The sequence below is a fragment of the Panthera uncia genome, assembly GCF_023721935.1.
Source record: "Panthera uncia isolate 11264 chromosome A3 unlocalized genomic scaffold, Puncia_PCG_1.0 HiC_scaffold_11, whole genome shotgun sequence".
Taxonomy (NCBI): Eukaryota; Metazoa; Chordata; class Mammalia; order Carnivora; family Felidae; genus Panthera; species Panthera uncia.
In genome coordinates this window covers 57,627,294-57,647,650 of record NW_026057578.1, presented here as the reverse complement: position 1 = coordinate 57,647,650, position 20,357 = coordinate 57,627,294, and the positions used below count along the sequence as shown (strand labels likewise).

General features: G+C 40.5%; 2 protein-coding genes across 8 annotated transcripts in view; one reads left to right on the top strand and one right to left on the bottom strand.

Annotated features, from left to right (window-relative positions):
* The first annotated feature begins 1,540 nt into the window (after positions 1-1,540).
* Positions 1,541-19,716, top strand: CNOT11 (CCR4-NOT transcription complex subunit 11). Its single transcript, XM_049651344.1, has 7 exons — positions 1,541-2,250; positions 5,104-5,268; positions 13,539-13,691; positions 15,350-15,552; positions 16,806-17,008; positions 18,405-18,501; positions 18,582-19,716. The coding sequence occupies exons 1-7, from the start codon at positions 1,731-1,733 to the stop codon at positions 18,777-18,779; spliced, it is 1,539 nt and encodes a 512-aa protein (XP_049507301.1). The 5' UTR covers positions 1,541-1,730; the 3' UTR covers positions 18,780-19,716.
* RNF149 (ring finger protein 149) overlaps positions 18,707-20,357 on the bottom strand; it is a 34,935-nt gene continuing 33,284 nt past the window's right edge. For all 7 annotated transcript variants that reach the window (XM_049651346.1, XM_049651345.1, XM_049651347.1 and 4 more), the window contains one exon: positions 18,707-18,753. The gene's annotated coding sequence lies outside the window, so the exon portion shown is untranslated. The remainder of the gene's footprint in view (positions 18,754-20,357) is intronic.

The window sequence follows — 20,357 nt, the reverse complement described above, 5'->3', positions numbered from 1 at the left end:
TGGCTCAAACACAGTAAGGTTTATTTACCACAGTAAAAAAAAAAAAAAAAAAAAAAAAGAAAATGAGAGTATTTTCTAGCTAATTTGAGTCAGTTTCCCAACGGTCCAGGTGTTAGCAAATAGTATTTGCTGCTGTTAGAAATGTTTTGGCAGGGGGCGCCTGGGTGGCTCAGTTGGTTAAGCGGCCGACTTTGGCTCAGGTCATGATCTCACGGTCCCTGAGTTTGAGCCCCGCGTCCGGCTCTGTGCTGACAGCTCAGAGCCTGTTTCCGATTCTGTGTCTCCCTCTCTCTGACCCTCCCCATTCATGCTCTGTCTCTCTCTGTCTCAAAAATAAATAAACGTTAAAAAAAAATGTTTTGGCAGGATCTTTCAAGTGGACAATCTAGCAGTGGATTGCAGCAGCCTTCATAATTTGCATACCTGGTGACCCGGCCATTTCTCTTCCTTCAGTTTTACTTGAGATGAAGGTGGTGCCTAACTAGATGATTCTTGAGCTGCTATCATTGTGTAGTGCAGACCGGATTTCCCTAACCTGCCTGGCAGAAATCCCTTAGGATTTCGTTAAGTCTAGGGAGGGGGCTGGGCAAGTCTGGGGAATACCACTGATTTCAGCCCTGAGTTCACATTAGTCACCTGGGGAGGTGTTTTTGTTTTTTAAATACTTGGGCCCTCATCTTTGGGGGCTGGTGCTACTTTTTTTTTTTTTTTTTTTTTTTTTTTAGAAAAAATTTTCAAAAAAGATACATTTCTTTTTTCTTTTTTTAATTTTTCTTTAATGTTTATTTATTTTTGAAAGCGAGAACAAGCAAGGGAGGGCAGAGAGAGAGAGACAGAATCTGAAGAAGGCTCCAGGCTCTGAGCTGTCACTGCAGAGCCCTGGGCAGAGGAGGGGGTGGGGAGACTGGTGGCTCCAACTCACAAACTGCCAAATCATGATCAGAGTTGAAGTTGGATGCTTAACGTACTGAGCCACTCAGGGGCCCCTGGAGCTACTATTCCTAAAGTTTCCCCAGCGCCTTACAACGCACACTCAAGGCCAGAATCAGAGCCTTAGGGCAGAGAAAGCAAAAAGTCGCATAACAATTTTGTAAATGAGTATTAACTGGAAAAATTTTCTCAATATCCTGTTAAAATAACCATGTACAAAAACTCAAGTGCAGTAAGATTCCATTTATGCAAAAAAAATGTGAGACGAAATTAACTTTGGTTATGAGAAATGTCCTTGTTCAGTTACTTGCACTTAAACAGTTTAAAATCATGAACAATCACGTATGTTATATTAAGAAAACCATTTTGAATCTAAGACGCATTTTTCCACACGATAACGTGGCCCACGGTCGTCGGAACCGTTGGCTGCCACGCACCGCCCCGGGAGCTCCTAGGAGGTCCGCTTGGGATCGCGGAAGTGCAAATCTCGCCCCCAGCGCCGGGTGGTCCCACAGCCGCTAGAGGCCAGAACCCCGCTGGCCCGCCCCTCCCGCAGGCCCCGCCCCCGCTTCCGGCCTCTTCACCCTTCCCACCCAGCGTCTCCGGATCCTCTCCCTGGCCTCGCTCCAGCCGGCCTCGCTTTCGCTCGGCGCTGCCCCACCGCTCTGCCGCTGTCTGGCTTCTCCGACGTGTTTTGTTTGCGACGCTGTCGTGTAACAGCGCGCTTTACGGCCGTGGGGACGGGGCGAGCCGGCGCCAGGGTCGCTCCGGCCGGGAAGCAGGGCAGGCGGTCGAGGTTGATGCCCGGCGGCGGGGTGAGCGCGGCGTCTGGCCGACTTCTCATTGCCGCGGAGCAGAGGGGTGCCCGGGAAGCGGCGGGGTCGGCGTCCAGGAGCGGCCCGGGAGGCTCCGGCGGCGGCGGCGGCAGAGGCGGAGCAGGCGGCCCCGGGCCGGGCAGTGGAGGCCCGGGGGGGCCCGCGGGCAGGATGAGCCTGACCCCGAAGGAGCTCTCGAGCCTGCTGAGTATCATCTCGGAGGAGGCGGGAGGCGGCAGCACCTTCGAGGGCCTGTCCACTGCCTTCCACCACTACTTCAGCAAGGCCGACCACTTCCGCTTGGGCTCGGTGCTGGTCATGCTGCTACAGCAGCCGGACCTACTGCCCAGCGCGGCACAACGCCTCACCGCGCTCTACCTGCTCTGGGAGATGTATCGCACCGAGCCTCTCGCCGCCAACCCTTTCGCCGCCAGCTTCGCCCACCTGCTCAACCCCGCGCCGCCCGCTCGCGGCGGCCAGGAGCCCGATAGGCCGCCCCTCTCAGGTACGCCGGGGCAGCCCGTCCCTTCCGAAGCCAGATGTGCGCTGTGGTTAGATTGGGAACTTTCCACCTATTCTTGTGCGAGTTCATCCGCAAGTGACATTGTCTCCTTTTGAAATTGTCTGTCCTCCCCCCCCCCAAATATGGAGAATCGGTAGCTTAATTACAGATTCAGGGCACCGCAGATTATTCCTCTCAACTGTACAGGCCATGAAACCATGCAGCTGAGTGGGGCTTGAGAGTTTTAGCAACTCAGTCGCGCTTCATTCTTGTTAAGCCCGTTTGAGATGTGTGACGTTGTAACTAATGACAGCCCGCTCCTGGTTTAAGTCTCAGTCAAGTAAATAGAATTCGTTCAGAACTCGAAGTTGTTGGGCGGAAATAGACATTAAACGGCGTTTAAGGACTTTGCGCCACCTTCGTTGGTTTGTTGCGTGTCCTAGGATAATGTGATGGGAGCAGAAGATAAAAGGTAGTCTCAAATTTACGGCCTAAGTTAGGAAACGCCTGACTACTGGACGTTATGTAAAATGTATATTGGTGCAGCATTGGTGAGATCAGATCTGTGGGTTACATTCAAGGCTGCCTTTTCTTTTTAACTCAAAGAGATACCTTTTGAGACGTGACTTTGGGAGAAGACTCGGCCAGGAAAGCAGAAGGGCACAGAGGGGATGGTGATTAGTGATAAGGGTACTCGGAAGACTAAGACAGAGACCAGTGTACTGGGGGAAGCAGGTAATTAGAGGTGGGAAACAGTTTGATCTTAAAGTACTCAACCTGTGAGAAAATGAGCAAAACACGGTGTGGGTAGAGGCCACTATACAGGGAGTTAAAAGTGAAGGCAGTGGATTTTGAAGTAATACCATGAAGTTTTTCATGGCACAGGAGGGTTTCTACGTTGCAGGCCACTTGGTGTTCATGTGTGGCACCCCCTTTGGATCTAAAACATCCTCTAGTTGGTTTCCTGCGGTGCTCTTATGTAAGAGGGACAAACTTTGTGTTGGATAAGATGCCCTTTTAGGGTACTAGTTCTGAACTAGGCTTTCAGGGAGTTCCAGAATGCCCAGAAAGCAATGGAACATATTATGGGTTGTCAAAACCTACCATCCTAAGAGTCCCTTAGCAGAGAATGGGGACATTGTGGGATTTATTCAGAGAGCCCTTTGAATTCTGAAGGCCAGGTTAGGCATAGGAAGGATCACTTACGTCATTCTCAGATGTAGTGAGTGTAAACCTAGATGTAGACCATAGACTGCATTACTTTCATTAAAGCAGGGATGGTGCTTAAATGGACAATGGAAGCTATATCAACACCAAGACTTATATTGTATGTCTAGGGTGAACGTCTAATATATTTTTGTAAAGTTTTTCAGATGATTCAGATTCAGAGCTAGGTAAGTAAGATGACTTCTCTTCACTCAAGCTTGCAGTCTGGTTGGGGAGACATAAATGGAGTCATAACCAGTGTAGTAAGAGTTGTATTAGATGTCACATATAAAATGCTTGGTAGCAGAGAGGAACAACTACCTGTGTGGCTGGAGACGTCCTCAGAGGGAGTGATGTTTTTGCTGGATGGTGATTAGAGGTGGAGTAAGGGGTGTGTGTGGGGGTGGGGTGTGAGGGAAGGGTGTGGCCCTGTCAGGTACTCTTAAAGAGCTGGATATATTGGATGTTTTGAAATCAGAACTCCTAAAACCTGGAAGATTTTGTGCAACTGGAATGTAGGATATGTGGGTTGGAGGGGAGAGATGATATTTGGCAAGTGGGTCAGGATTAGATTATGAAGGGACTTAAAATGGTGCAGAAGTTTGGGTTTAATCCTGTGTAAACAGGTTAAGTATTGTGAGCATATGTGTACATAAAAATATGACTAGGTGGTAAGTGGGAGTGTGAACTGGGTGATGGGTGGGCAGGAGTCAAAACTGGGAGCTGGGGAAATTAGGAAGGCTGACCTGTAGTTCAGGCAGGAGAGGAGAGGAGGGGTCAGAGAGGAGGGAGCAGAGTCTGGGGACAGTGCCCCTGGGGAATGGATGAGGCTTGGTGAACCACTGGATATGGAACAAAAGGGGACAGCATTTGGCACGGTGGGAATTTTGTAGCTTCACTGTTTTTCGAAGCAGGTGTGAGAAGTGTATTTGCCCTAGTGATGTTTCCTTGTCTCTTCAACCTGTACAGTTGCAGCAGCAGAAGAGAAAACTTTTTTTTTTTAACCTTATTTATTTTGAGGGGCACCTGGGTGGCTCATTTGGTTGTGTCTAACTTTGACTCAGGTCATGAGCTCACGGTTCGTTAGTTTGAGCCCTGAGTTGGGCTCTGTGCTGACAGCTGGGCACCTAGAGCCTGCTTGGGATTCTGTGTCTTCCTCGCTCTCTGTGTGTCCTTTCCCTGCTCACGTTCTGTCTCTCTCTCAAAAAATAAATAAATGTTAAAAACTTATTAGAGCACAAGCAGGGGACAGGCAGAGGGAGAGAGAGGATCCCAAGAGGGTTCTGCGCTGGGGCTCTATCCCACAAACCATGAGATCAAAACCTGACTGAGCCACCCAGGCGCTCCAAGAAGAGCATTTCTGAGCACTGTAGCTTTTTTGTTTTTGCTTGCACGGGTAAGCTTTAGCCTTTGCATGTTGGAAATACAGGTAAAAAAACCTTAAGTTTCATTGATATTGCCACAAATAGAATTTCAAATGACATATTTAATTACATTTTCATAAATGTATATATTTGGTTCACTGAAACTTAATTTTGTTTTTAAAAATAAGTGAATGGAAATGGCAAGTAGCAAATGCTAATTTTACCAGAGTCAAGTTAATTTTAAAAAATAACCATTGGAGAAATTGTTATACATTTCTGTTTACAGGATTTTTACCTCCTATAACTCCACCAGAAAAGTTTTTTCTTTCCCAGCTGATGCTGGCACCCCCAAGGGAACTCTTCAAAAAAACACCTCGACAGATCGCATTGATGGATGTTGGAAATATGGGCCAGTCTGTGGACATTAGTGGGCTTCAGTTAGCCTTGGCTGGTAAGGAGGAATCAGTGGTTTGGGTATTCTTGTGTGGTAGCACTAGGCCGCCTTTTTTTTTTTTTTTTTATGAGCTTCTCCACTTAAAATGAAGGTCTTTGTAACTGTGCTAAAAGCTTAATAACTTCTGTGAAAAACAGCTTCAGTACTGGATCCTTGTTAACATGGCACAGAAGTTCACTCTGAGTTTTCACCTGAATTGATTGTGTTTCCAATTTAAGAAGAATGCTGGATAAAATTTAGTCTGTTTAAAAATTTTTTCTTGATGTCAAAATGATCTACAGATTCAGTGCAATTTCTCTTAAAATCCCAACAATGTGTTTTGCAGATAGAGAAAAACCCACCATAAAATTCATATGAAATCCCATGGGACCCTGAATAGTCAAAACAATTTGTCTTGGCACCCTTGTTGAGAATCATTTGACGATATATGGAAGGGTTTATTTCTGGGCTCTCTATTCTATAATAATTGCTTTGCCTGTCTGGATTCTACTATACTTCTGATTACAGTAGCTTTGTAGGAAGTTTTGAAATCAGGACATATGAAACTTCTGCTGTGTCCTTCCTTCTGTTTCAAGATTGTTTTGGCACCTTCTGTGTTACATGTGTAAACGAATGAATGGATTCTCTTGAGGCAAAACCATGTTGTAATAGAAAATAGGGGGACTTTCTTGATCTGGATGGTCAGAGCATCTCTGAGTAGGGAAGGTAAGAAGAGGCGCCTTTTGTTTAACTGCTCTCAGCAAAAATATGGACGAATGGGTCTTAACCACTTGAGAGTGATTCATTAGGGAAATTCTAATATATAGGCAAATTTTTGAACCCTTGATCTTGTGATTGAGCTGCAGTATTAATTAATTTTGACAGTTTCCCATCCTTCTTAGATTTAATGCATCTGTGACATTGTTCAATAAACTCCTTTTTCCTTGGAGTATTCTGAACCTCTGAACCTCACTTTTTAACTCCTGGGTATCAACAATGTAACAGTGGTTATTTTCTGAAACCAAGAGAAATCTTTTTAAGGCTTTTAAGATTGAACGTACACAGAAATACCTAATACCTATTGGTCACTAGTGCTGGATACAGTCTATTCACAGAAATAAAATACAATTTTGAAAAGATAATATGAAAGCTGGGTACAGAGGTGATAGGCAATTTCAGTCACCTTACCTTCAGAAGGGATAGATATTCTGAGGGTTCTAGTTTTGTATTTAATAGAGTGAGAATCTGATTTCCCTTGCAACTTAGGATGACTTGAGTTAGTTTGTGAGAAAGTTTTAAAGTATATCCAGCCCAGAAAAGAACACGTTAGTCTTGAGAAAATTGGGCACAGTGGCTAAGCTTGCTGCTTGCTGTCCCCTACCCAGATTGAAGATATCCTAATCCATTCATTTTTACAAGTACCAAAAAACAAAAACAAAGTGATGCACCTGTCTTCTCTGGAGCTGACTACACACAGATGATCTTTGCAGAGACCCTCAATTCATAGGTCTTGTGGTAGGGTTCATGGACCAGAGGTGTGTTTATGGAGGATGCCTTTGCATTTTTTTTTAAACTTTAAATAAACAAGCAGACAAGTTAAACAGAAGTAACTATAAGGTAAAAGTAACACTTTTACCCTGTTAACAATGTCAGTATTCATTTTAGAGGTTTTATTAAAAATTCCTGACAACTTGCACTTACTAGTTTACCACACAATGTGCCAGTTTAAACATTTTCCTTGCATTTTGGTCAAGAGTATGTTAATTTTTTGTGCTTTAGTAATCTGAGATGAGAAAATGGCATCTCAGGATAATTTTAATTAGCATTTTCCTTGAATGAGTTGAACATGTGGTTACAGATCTAAGGCATCTTTCATGTCTGGCCATTTTTCCATTGGATCGATGGTCTTTTATTAACACTGGTAGCTCTTTAAGGAATTAGGAATTTAGCTCTGTGTTTTCAAAATTACAAAATCTGAAATACATAATTTCATAAAACCAGCATGTACATTTTAAGGAATTATAAAGTGACCTTGGAGCAACCATTATCTAAGTTCAGAAATGGAATCGTTTCAGGATCTTGTGGCTCCCTATGTGTTTCTCCTACTCGCTGCTCCCTTTCTTCCCCATCACTAACCTGACTTTTGGGATAATCATTCATGATTTACTTTATAGCCCTCCAAACTGTGCATGCCTATAGTTTAACTTTGGATGTTCTTAAACTTGATGTGCATGTGGAATCATACAGTGTTCTTTTGGGTGTGGGTTGTAAGATGAATCCATGTTGATGACATAATGGTAGTGGTTTCTTTATCCATTTTACTATTGATGGGCGTAATGTTGCCATGAACATTCTGGTACATTCTCCTAGTGTACATATGAAAGTGTTTCTTCTAGCAGGAAAGATAAGCACATATAAAACTTTACTAGCTAATGGCAGATTATTTTCCAGATTTTGCTGTGCCATGTTTCATTCCCATTACCAGTGTGCAAGTTACGTGACATTGTCTACATCTGATAATTTCAGATGTTAATTTTTGCTAATCTGGAGGGGATTTTGTGTTTTGACTGATTTCTCCACCCCCTGTCCCCAATGGAATTGAACATATTTTCAGATGTTTATTGACCATCCAAGCCTTTTGAAATAAAATGCTTGTTGAAGTCAGCCCATTATTTCTTTTTTAAAACACTGATTTGACTTTTTTTTTAAGACATTAAAGTATAGTTGACCTACAATATTACATTAGTTTCAGGTGTACAACATGGCGATTTAACAGTTCTGCACATTTATTCAGTGCTCATCATGTTAGGGGTAGTTACCATCTGTTACCATACAAAGTTATTGCATTATTGACAGTATAACCTACGCTGTACTTTTCATTCCATGATTTATTTAAAACTGGAAGTTAGTACCTCTTTATCCCCTTCACCTATTTTGCCCATCCTCCTCCTTCCCTCCCCTCTGGCAACCACCAGTTTTCTGTCTTTAGGAGTCTGTTTCTGTTTTTTTTTTTTAATTTGTTTCATATTTTTAGATTACACACAGAAGCAAAATCATATGGTATTTGTCTTTGCGTGTCTGACTTATTTCATTTAGCATAATAACTTCTAGGTCCATCCATGTCACAAATGGCAGGATTTCATTCTTTTTTAATATTCCTTTTCACAATTCTCCATTGTGTATATATATACCACATCTTTATCCATTCATCTTTTGATGGACACTTAAGTTGCTTCCATATCCTGCTATCATAAACAATGCTGCAATAAACATAAGCGTGCCTATGTGTTTTCGAAATAGTGTTTCTGTTTTCTCTGGGTAAATATCCAGAAGTGGAATTACTGAGTCCTATGGTACTTCTGTTTTTAGTTTTTGAGGAACCTCCATACTGTATTCCAGACATGCTGCACCAGTTTACATTCTCACAGTGCACAAGGGTTTCCTTTTCTCCACATCCTCACCAACATTTGCTATTTGTCTTTTTGATACTAGCTATTCTGACTGGTGTGAGGTCATACTGTGGTTTTGATTTGCATTTCTCTGATGATCAGTGATGTTGAACATCTTTTCATGTGTTTGTTGGTCACCTGTGTATCTTCTTTGGAAAAATGTTCTGGTACTCTGCCCATTTTAAAGTCTGATTATCTGGGTTTTTTTTTTCCCTTGGTGTTGTAGTACTTTATTTATTTTGGATATCAACCCTTTATCAGATACATCATTTGCAGATAGCTTCTCCCATTTATTAGGTTGCTTTTTTATTTATGGTTTCCTTTGCTGTATAAAAGCTCTTATTTTGATGTAGCCTCAGTTTGTTTTGTTTTGTTTTTTTCCCCTTGCCTGGAGAGACGTATCTATAAATAAGTTGCTAAGGCCAATGTCCAAGAGTTTATTGCCTATATTTTATTTTAGAAGTTTTATGGTTTCAAGTTTTATATTTAGGTCTCTTATCCATTTTGAGTTTATTTTTGTGTATGGTGTAAGAAAGTGGTCTAGTTTCGTTCTTTGCATGTAGCTGTCCAGTTTTCTCAGCACTATTTATTGAAGAAACTGTCTTTTACCCCAGTCATGTATTCTTGCCTCCTTTCTTGTAGATTAATTGGCCATATAAGCATGGGCTTATTTCTGGGCATTCTATTCTGTTCATTGATCTGTGTGTCTGTTTTTGTCCCAGTACTATACTATTTTGATTACTGTAGCTTTGCAGGTAGTTTGAAATCCAAGAGCATGATACTTCCAGCCTTGCTCTTCTTTCAAAAGATTGCGTTGGCTATTTGGGGGTCTTTTGTAGTTCCATACAAATTTTAGGATTATTTGTTCTAGTTCTGTGAAAAATGCTATTGGCATTTTAATAGGGATTGCATTGAATCTGTAGATTGGGTAGTATGGACGTTTTAATAATACTTGTTCTTCACAGCCATGAGCCTGGCATGTCTTTCCATTTCTTTGTGTCATCTTCACTTTCTTTCGTTAGTGCTTTATAGTTTTCACAGTGCAGGTCTTTACCTCTTTGGTTAGATTTATTCCTAGTTATCTTACTGTTTTTGGTGCAGTTGTAAATGGGATCATTTTCTTGATTTCTCTTTCTACTACTTTGTTACTAATGTATAGAAATGAAGGGGCACCTGAGTGCCTCGGTTGGGCGTCCGACTTCGGCTCAGGTCATGATCTTGCGGTGCGTGAGTTTGACATCTGCGTCGGGCTCTGTGCTGACAGCTTGGAGCCTGGCGCCTGCTTCGGATTCTGTGTCTCCTTCTCTCTCTGCTCCTCCCCACCTTGTGCTCTCTCTCTCAGAAATGAATAAATGTAAAAAAAAAAAAATTAGAATGCAACAGATTTTCTGCACGTTGATTTTGTATCCTGTGATTTTAGTGAGTTTATCAGTTGCAGCAGTTTTTTGGTGGGTCTTTTCAGTTTTTCTATAGGTTAGTATCATGTTATCTGCAAATAGTGAAAGTTTTACTTCTTTCTTACCAGACTATTTTTTTGTCTGACTGCTGTGGATAGGACTTCCAGTCTTGCGTTGAATAAAAGTGGTGAGAGTGGAAATGCCTGTCTTGTTCCTGACCTTATGGGGAAGCTTTCATCTTTTCACCAGTGAGTGTGGTGTTAGCTGTGGGTTTGTCATATATGGCCTTTAATATGCTGAGATTTGTTCCCTGTATACCCATTTTAGTAAGAGTTTTTAATCATGAATGGATGTTGAATATTGTCAAATGTTTTTTCTGCGTCTATTGAGATAACCATATCAGTTTTATCCTTCATTTTGTTAATGTGTATCACACTGGTTGATTTGTGAATATTCAACCGTCCTTGCAACCCAGGAATAAATTCCACTTGATCATTTATTTTTGTTGTAATCTTTATTATTTCCTTCCTTCTGCTTTTAGGTTTTGCTCTTCTTTTTCTGGCTCCTAAAGGTGTAAAGTTCGGTTGTTTGAGATTTTTCTTGAGGTGGACCTGTACTACTATAAACTTCCCTTTTGGAGCTGCTTTTGCTGCATCCCAAAAGTTTTGAACTTGTGTTTTCATTTTCATTTTTTCCACGTGCTTCTTTATTTCCTGGTTGGCCCATTCATTGTTTAATAGCATGTTATTTAACCTCCATGTATTTGTTGTCTTTCCAGTTTTTTTCTTGTGGTTGATTTCTAGTTTTGTAGCATTGTGTTCAGAAAAGATGCATGGTATGACTTGATCCTTCTGAATCTGTTGAGACTTGTTTTATGGGTTAATAAATGATCTGTTCTGGAGAACGTTCCATGTGCACTTGAATGTGTATTCTGCTCTTTTAGGATGGAATGTTCCAGATATATCCATTAAATCCCTCTGTTCCAGTGTGTCATTCAAAGCCACTATTTCCTTATTGATTTTTTGTTTAGAGGATCTGTCCACTGATGTGAGTAGGGTGTTAAAGTTCCCTACTATTATGTATTACTGTCAATTTCTTCCTTTATGTTTGTTAGTATTTGCTTTATATATTTGGGTGCTCCTATGTTGGGTGCATAAATATGCACAATTGTTGTATCTTCTTGTTGGGTTGTCCCTTTTATGATTATATAATGCCCTTCTCTGTCTCTTGGTACAGTCTTTGTTTTAGTCTAGTTTGTCCTGGGGCACCACGGTGGCTTAGTCAGTTAAGCCTCCGACTTCAGCTCAGGTCACAGTCTCATGGTCCTTGAGTTTGAGCCCAAGCCCTGCGATGGGCTCTGTGCTTGACAGCTCAGGGCCTTGGAGCCTGCTTCAGATTTTGTGTCTCCCTCTCTCTTTGCCCCCCACCACATTTGTGCTCTGTCTCTCAAAAATAAACAAACATTAAAAAAAATTTGTGAAAGTCTACTTCGTCCCGTGTAAGTATTCCTCCCTGCCCCCCCCCCATCCATTTGCATGGAATATTTTTTTTTCTATACCTTCACTTTCAGTCTGTGTCTTTGGATCTGATGTGTGACATCGGACATGTCTCTTGTAGGAAGTATATAAATGGGTCTTGTTTTTTAATCCATTCAGTCACTGTCTTTTGACTTAAAAGTAAATGTGCATTTAGTTCACTTAAAGTAAGTATTCATTGATATGTATGTTTTGCCATTTTGTTAGTTTTCTGGTTGTTTTTATAGTTCTCTGTTCTTCTCTTGCTCTCTTCCCTTGTGATTTGATCCCTTTGTTTAGTGTTATGTTTGGATTCCTGTTTGTTATGTATATGTTACAGGTTTTTGGTTGGTGGTTACTATGAGTTTTATATATAATATTCTTTGTATATACCAGTCTAAAGTAAATTGATGGTTGGTTAAGTTTGAACATTCTGAAGGGCACTATATTTTTACTCTCCCACCTCACCCCTGGCTCTGTATTTTACGGATGTATTGTATGTATATGTATGTATACATACATGTATATATTGTCATATTTTACATCTTTTTATTTTGTGCCCCTTATCTAATTATTATAGATATAATTGATTTACTACTTCTGTCTTTTAACCTTCATACTAGCTTTATAAGTGATCTACTACCTTTAGTATGCATTTGCTTTTAACAGTGCATTTTTTTTTTCTTTTCATAATTTTATTCTAATTATGGCTTTTTCTGTTTCACTTATGAAGTCCCTTTAACAGTTGTTGTAAGGCTAGTTTAGTGGTGATGAACTTTAACTTTTGTCTGTCTGGGAAACTATCTGTCGTTCAATTTTGAGTTCTAGCATTGCTGGGGTTAAGTACTCTTGATTGTAGGGTTTTTCCCAGCACTTTGAATATCATGCCACTCCCTTCTGGCCTGCAGTTCCTGCTGAAAGAACATCTGATAGCCTTTTGAGGTTTTCCTTGTAACTATGTGCTTTTCTCTTGCTGCTTTTAATATTCTTTTTTATCTTTTAATTTTTGACATTTTAATTATGTGTCTTGATATGCACCTTCTTGGGCTCATCTTGTGTAGGGTTCTCCGAGCATCTTAGACTTGGCTGGCTCTTTCCTTCCCCACGTTAGGGAGGTTTTCAACAATGATTTCTTCAAATAAGTTTTCTGCCCCTTTTTCTCTTCTCCTTCTGGGACCCATTATAATACCTGATGTTGTCATAGAAATCCTTTAACCTATCCTCATTTTTTTTTTCTTTTTGCTGTTGTGCTTGGTGTGTTCCATTACCCTGTCTTGCAGATCGCTGATCCTTTCTTTTGCATCTGCTATTTATTCTCTAGTTTTCATTTCAGTTATTGTATTCTTCAGCTCAGTTCTGAGCTTATTCACTTTCTCTCCGGTCCAGTGTGAGCATCTCTATGACCATTACCTGAACTCTTCATCAGGTGGATTGCTTATGTTTCCTTTAGTTCTTTTCTGAGGTTCAGAACATATTCTTCTGTCTCATTTTGTCTGACTCTGTGTTTCTATATATTAGGTATGTCACTTACATCTCTTGGACTTGAAAGTAGTGGCCTTATATAGAAAATGTCCTGTGGAGCCCACTAGTTTAATACCCCCTGATCACCAGTCCGGCGCTATGGATATCCCTTGTATGGGCTGTATGTACCCTTCTGTTGTGACTGGTCTGCAGCAGATGGGGATGCTCTGGCGGGTGTGGCTGCCCCCCAGCACAACTGGCTGAGAGTGTGGTTGCAGCTGCTGCTGGCTTATTGGTGGGTTTTGTAGCTCCTGGCTGATTTGTATTGGTGGGGGAGGGGGGGATGTATCTATATTCTGAATCTAGCCCTTTGTTCATATGTTGCAGACAGCTTTTCCCAGTTAGTTTTTTCACTTTCCTTGTGTTGCCCTCAATTTAAAAATGTCTCTTATTTTACCCTTTTTCAGAACGCCAGTCTGAATTGCCAACCCAAAGTAAGGCTAGCTTCCCTAGTATTCTCAGTGACCCAGACCCAGATTCTTCTAATTCTGGATTTGACAGCTCAGTTGCCTCTCAAATCACAGAAGCTTTAGTCAGTGGACCAAAGCCACCTATTGAAAGTAGGTATATTACTTTTTTGTACTTGGTTTTATTTTACCAGCATCCTGAGACTTTTGGTTTTCTAAAACATGGTGTTACTTTTGTTGCTGCTTAAACTTGAATTCAGTGAGACACTTCCCAGTTATAGTGTCTTGTAGAACATAGTAGTGATGGTCTGTGTTCTTTAATAAAATTACATGCCAAGTTTTTTTATCAGCATTCCTGAAGATACAACTTCTGATTTTACTGAAACGAGTCTTCTGTAATTTATTAACTTTTGTATTCAGGCTTCTATGTGGTTTTAGTGATGAAGGCATGCTTTATCCTTAGGGATAAGAAAATGTTCTCCAAATTATAGTGTCACCATGAGTTTAAAACTTACATGACTTTAATGCCATTATTAGATCTTTGACATAAATGGGTTTAATATTTGAAGTCTAAGCAGAGCACAAGTGTGCCTGACAGCCCCATGGCACATACTGGTTTTCATTTAATATTTGCTTACTGTGTGTTGTGTAAGCCATCAGAAAAGTATGTGAAAAGCAAATCAGATACGGAGTCTGGCTAAACGTACGTACTTCATGGGAATGTTTTCATTATCATATAAGTAGTGCTTCTTCTGAGGTGTTAAAAGTTTTTTCTTTTTATAAGTGGTATGAAAAGAGATTGAGATGCCAGTCCTACTAGATGTAAAATGCTGGATGTGAGTGAAGAGAGAGTAGAAGATAAACTGGTGATTCTTAGCCAGAAAACCTTTTCAACAAACCATTCTCAAATTTGGCAGGGGCTAGGACCCATGGTCAGAATAAGCCATCTGAGGCCCTGTGTGGAAACCAGAGTGAGTTATGAAATTTGTTCAGCAAAAATCCCAGCCAGCATTTATTTTCTTGGGCTTATAACTTAGGGTTCAGTCTTATTTCATACAACAATTGAGGTAGAGTCACTGCATTTTCCTATTGTTGTTTTACTGTTCTATGAAAATGAATATGGGATTTGTGAATTCAGGGGTTTATGAAAGTCTCTGGATTCATTTGGGAATGTCAAGCCAACTGTACTTTTTTGTTCCCTGCCATTTTATCCACACATAATTTGCCACCTCAACATTAGAAGATGCAAAGAAAAAACCACAAATAGTGCTGAATAAAATAATAGTAATTATTCACTACTACTGAATAAAATAATAGTAATTAATGGGGCACCTGGGTGGCTCAGTCAGTTAAGTGTCTGACTGTTGATCTCAGCTCAGGACTCGATCTCAGGGTTGTGAGTTCAAGCCCCACGATGGGCTCTGCACTGGGTGTGAAGCCTACTTAAAAAAAAAAAATACCGGTCACTAAGAATAGGAAGAGTGAGATCAAGTAGCATTTCATTTTTCCCATCAGAACTCTCACCAGTATGTGAAGTTGTATCCTTTTGCTTCTCAGTGGTGATCATGCTTGAATTAAAAATCATCAGATCATGGTAATGCCTTCATCTCTCCTGAAAAGTAGATTTGGGCTCTGGAATAATAATGTTATATCAGTGTTTCATTTTTATGGCATCCTGAATAAAACCCTGACTTTCTATATCATCTCTGCTTTGGATTTTGAAGTCTGCAAGTTTTATCATGTTATCTTTATACAGATGTGCATAGATGGTAGCTTACTGATCGAAGCAAACATTTCCACTCTCGTTACAGGCCATTTCCGGCCAGAGTTTATTCGTCCACCACCTCCACTCCACATTTGTGAGGATGAGCTGGCTTGGCTGAATCCAACAGAGCCTGACCATGCGATTCAATGGGACAAATCAATGTGTGTCAAGAATAGCACTGGTGTGGAGATCAAGCGAATAATGGCCAAAGCCTTCAAAAGCCCCTTATCTTCTCCTCAACAAACACAGGTATGTATTTATTTGTAGGTGTTTTATTTTAATCCTTCACATGATAAATGACCAATAAAATGATCCTGCCGATAGGAGCCAGCAATAATAATGTTTTGGATCCAAGAAGTCTTGGATCTCTGGAGCTTTGTTCTGCCCCTCCCACTCTGGTCATTTTACTCTGGAAAAAGACTGATGACTCAACACGTATCAACACTTATTTGGGGCCATTTTGACTATGGGAGAGGAGGGGTAGGATGGATCTCACATTTTTGGCATTTTGCAGATGTTGTTACATTTGCTGGACAGTAACTACTGAGGGTAAGTGAGATTAACATCTTATGGAGGAAGAAAATGAGACCTAGGGAAGGTAAGCTAACCACTGTCACACAGCTGGTTAGTGGTGGATTTGAGATTTAGAATAGCCCCTGCTGTTCTTTGTGTAAGACTCCCCTGGGTTGGGAAAGGCAAGGATACCTGGTGGGTGGTTTCTGTTTGGTGAATTTTACCCAGCTTTGCAAACTTAAACAGTGGAACTTGTGAGGACATACTGACACTTCCAATCCAGTTTACCACTGAAAATGTTACTTTCAGAGTCAAATAACAGCTGTTTGTAGTTCACTTTGTTTGCTAGGCCATCCTAAAACACAGTCCACTGTGGTATATGCAGGCAGGTAGGGGAATGAACATAGAGAATTTGTAAGAAAAACCACTTATTTGGCAGAACTGCTTTTGAAGGTATTTATTTAGATTGCGTCGCGTGAGTAGGGCCTGAACTGTACGGTCTTGCCGTGAGGCACCACGACAGGGCAGCGATCTCCTCCCGTCATGCTTCTCTCCTTGAGTGTCTGTTCTCTGCCTGGGCTGCACTCTTTCCCCTGTTCTCAGTTCTTTGTGGCCTGTGCTTTTCTGGAGAACTGGTTGGCAACTAAGATAATTTTTGGTTATAACAGAGGATAGGAAAAGCCTACAAAGCTGTTAAGGAGGATGCTGTTACAGTCCACACAGCATTCTATCCAACCAGACCATACTGAGGCTGGTTTAATGCCCTGGAAAGGGATCACTAGCATTTTTAGTCTTGAAGTTGTCTGCATTTTAATATCTTCACAGCTTAAATGTAAATTTAAAAATTAATACAAGATTATGATGGGTTTGAGGGAAGAAATTTACCAAGTGGGTTCAATGTAGATAATTTTATAGTTTGGTTTTGTAGGCAGGAAAGAGAATATTTGACTCAAGAACCTCTCTCTTTCTAAAAATTTGGTTGTATTTAGCTCCTGGGTGAATTGGAAAAAGACCCCAAACTCGTTTATCATATTGGCCTCACTCCAGCCAAACTTCCAGACTTAGTGGAAAACAACCCTCTAGTTGCTATAGAAATGCTGCTGAAGTTAATGCAGTCAAGCCAGATCACGGAGTATTTTTCGGTTCTGGTCAACATGGACATGTCTTTGCATTCAATGGAAGTTGTAAATCGGTAAGTTTTTATACTTGATCGGGTGTGGGTGGGGGCAGTGTGAATCTAGATCCTGATTAAATGGCCAGAAGGCAAAAACTAGCAACAAATTTTTAGTTTTTTGGTTTTTTTTTTAACCTTCTTGAAATTGTACTGAAGGCTGCTCTTTTAAGCTTATCAGCCAGTAAGAACTAAGTAATCACAAGTATGTGTACAGGAGTGTTCTTTCTGGGGTGGGAGAGAGAGGAGGCAGGCATGAGGCTTTCAACTTTATTTTCTGTCATTGGCAAAACTGGTCAGCTGTTTGTTGAAAACACACTACTGTGTGTCTGCATTATCCTGTTCAGGCTTTTCCCTCCAGTGCAGACTCACTTCCTTCTGGGGCTGCTTCTGCTCCCTTCCTTGGACCGGCTGCCCTCTCAGTGCCAGCTTTTTCCCCTTCACTATGTTCTTGTAGCACTGTTTTCACCAGCTATTTGGTATTTAGTCCAAGAATAACCACATCTTTTTATCAGTAGTATTCTTTCTAGAGAATAATTTCAAGGATGAGGTCTGTTCCTTGTGCCCCCCCCCCCCCCCCCCCCCCCCCCCCCCCCCCCCAATCTCAAGTGACCACAGCACTTTTCTCAGAGCACTGGTTCCTTGGTGCTTTATGGGGAAAGGTTCTGTAGTCAAAGAAGTTTAGAATTCCTTTTGGAAATTCATACTGTATAGTTAGCATAGCATACCTTTATTTGAACATGGAATTCCCATCTTTTTGTTTTCCTTAAAATATTTCACAGAATCTTTCAGAAAATACCAGCTTTCCTCTTGGAGACACTAATGTGCCACCAATGCCTTCTGTCACATTCCATCCGGATCTCTATCACCATGTTCCTGAATGTGCCACACTAATCCCAGATCCCAGCTTTTTCTCACATCACTTGCTAGGTTATAAGAAATACTTCAAGGTTTCAGTTTTAGGCCACTTGACCTTTTAAGGCTTTTCCTGTTTTTTCATTTACACTGCTTTTTGCAAACCCCTCATTTTAGCCCTTAATTATACTTATTAAAAATTATACCTTCTTGGACCTACCACCTTGCATAGCGCTTACATGTAATTGGGGTTTAGTTAACATTACTTACTAGAGCTTGAAGACCATTAACTACAAATTAGGATTCAACCAAGATCACAGAAATGTGGTGTTCAAAATTATGAGTAATTTTCATGTGTAATGTAATGCTAAGTATAGACTTAAAAAATGAAGTGCCATTGACTAACAAAGTGGGTGACTCAGGCTTATTTGCATAAGTATGTTTAAAAGTAGGTAACTGATCATCTATCAGAAATTTTGACTAAATGACCAAAGAGGAATTTTATATTTTATGGGTAACAGTGTTTTTTTAACAGCCCTAACTTTTTAACTTTCTGAAACAGACTCACTACAGCTGTTGATCTACCTCCTGAATTTATTCACCTTTACATATCAAATTGCATCTCTACTTGTGAACAAATTAAGGATAAATATATGCAGGTAAGTAGCAGAGATTTCTGTAAATTTTATAAATACCTGCCAAGAAAACGGGTACACTAAATTTGCTTTCTCTTTTTCAGAATCGTTTGGTGCGTCTTGTGTGTGTCTTTCTTCAGTCCTTGATCCGTAACAAAATAATTAATGTGCAGGACTTGTTTATAGAAGTGCAGGCATTCTGTATTGAATTCAGCAGGATACGAGAAGCTGCTGGCCTTTTCCGATTGTTGAAGACCTTGGACACTGGAGAAACACCTTCCGAGACCAAAATGTCAAAATAATACCTCATCAGAACCACCACATTCATTATTCAGCTGTATTGTGACTTAATTTTTAAACTGTTAGAACCCTGAGTGGATTGCTTGGCCTAATGCATATAAACACTACTTTATCTACTTAAAGCAAAATTTTCCCTTCCTGGATGGCTTTTTCCTTGAAATGGATTTTTGGTAAGAACTTAGAAAAATGTGTCTATTTTGGTGTCTTTGCTGATGATTAGGATTAGCAGTTATCCAAAAAAAGTTCCTGCAAAAAAGTAGATGCGGTCTTTAGCACTGTAGAACCAAGGTGCCTGTTTTTGTTTAAAACACAACTTACAGGCTACTGATAAATCAAGAATCCCAGTTTTCTTAAGGTTCTAATATTTTAGTATTTAATGAGAGTAAATGAAGACATTCTTAAGAATTTGTCATACTGCCCTTGAGGTGAAATCAGTTAAGTGTTTTTGAATCAAGTGGCAAACAGAAGTTTGGTCCTTGAACCCATTTATGCGTATAGCCCTTACCGCCTCCTGAAGCACAGTTTGAACCAAGGAAATGCTTCTAACTTTATCCTTTCTTGTCATGGGGACTTAATAGACAACAAAATACATGCATTCCTTGGACCTCTTAGAAACATGGAAACTCTTAGAAACCTTTTTTGAGACTATAATAGCTGGTGTAGTGTTCTGTTTTTTTCCTCTCGAGCTGTTCATTAGTTCTTCAGTTCTTAGTCTAAGATAGTTATTTTCTTGTTTAAAGGAAAAATATTAGTCCATGTTTTGGGAGATAACATCACCACTGAGGAACTGTCATGTACAGTCTGTACCCTGCTGCCTGTGCTAGGGCAGATGACCTGTTTGAGACGTAGGAGGACAAGGTGGCTGGCGTCATGTGGGCTGTTATCCCTCATTTAACTTTGGACAACAGTGCCTTACATTAAAGTTTTTTATGAACTGTATTATGTGTTTTTTTTTACTTGAAGAAAGCATGAAAAATTCCTCATTTACTGAGGTACTTCCAAAGCCTGCTCTTTATAGGGAAATAATCTATTCAACAGGAATTCACCTTCCAATTTAACCCTCAGCAAAAGTTAAAGGAAACCAAGCCTACTGGTTTAAAGAGGAGTTTCAACCTTATCATACCGGCAAAAAAACAGTACTCCTAGATTTATAAGAAATTTTATGTCTTATGTAATCTTATGAAAGTAAGGTATTTATAAATGTATTTGCTTAAAGGAATTAAGAACCCAAGCCAGTGTACTAGAGGAATGCCTTTAAGACATCCAAAATGATAGTAACAGCCTTGATTTCCATACCTATAAGTGGGCGTCACTGTTTTACGTTATTAGGTTTGGGAATTACTTCCAAAAGTACTTCCAAATACTTCCAAAAGTATTATTGAGATACTTCTGGGAATGGCAAAGTTTGGACGACTGTTGGAAGGGCTCCAGGACCTACTGATTCTCTGATAACGTTGAACGGCACTGGCCAACAGCACTATTAACTCATGCCTGAACAAAGCTTACCTAACATGTACTTTCTCTATAAGGCACATCAGCCTTCATGTGCTGAGAACAGGAGACAACACTATGCTTGGGGG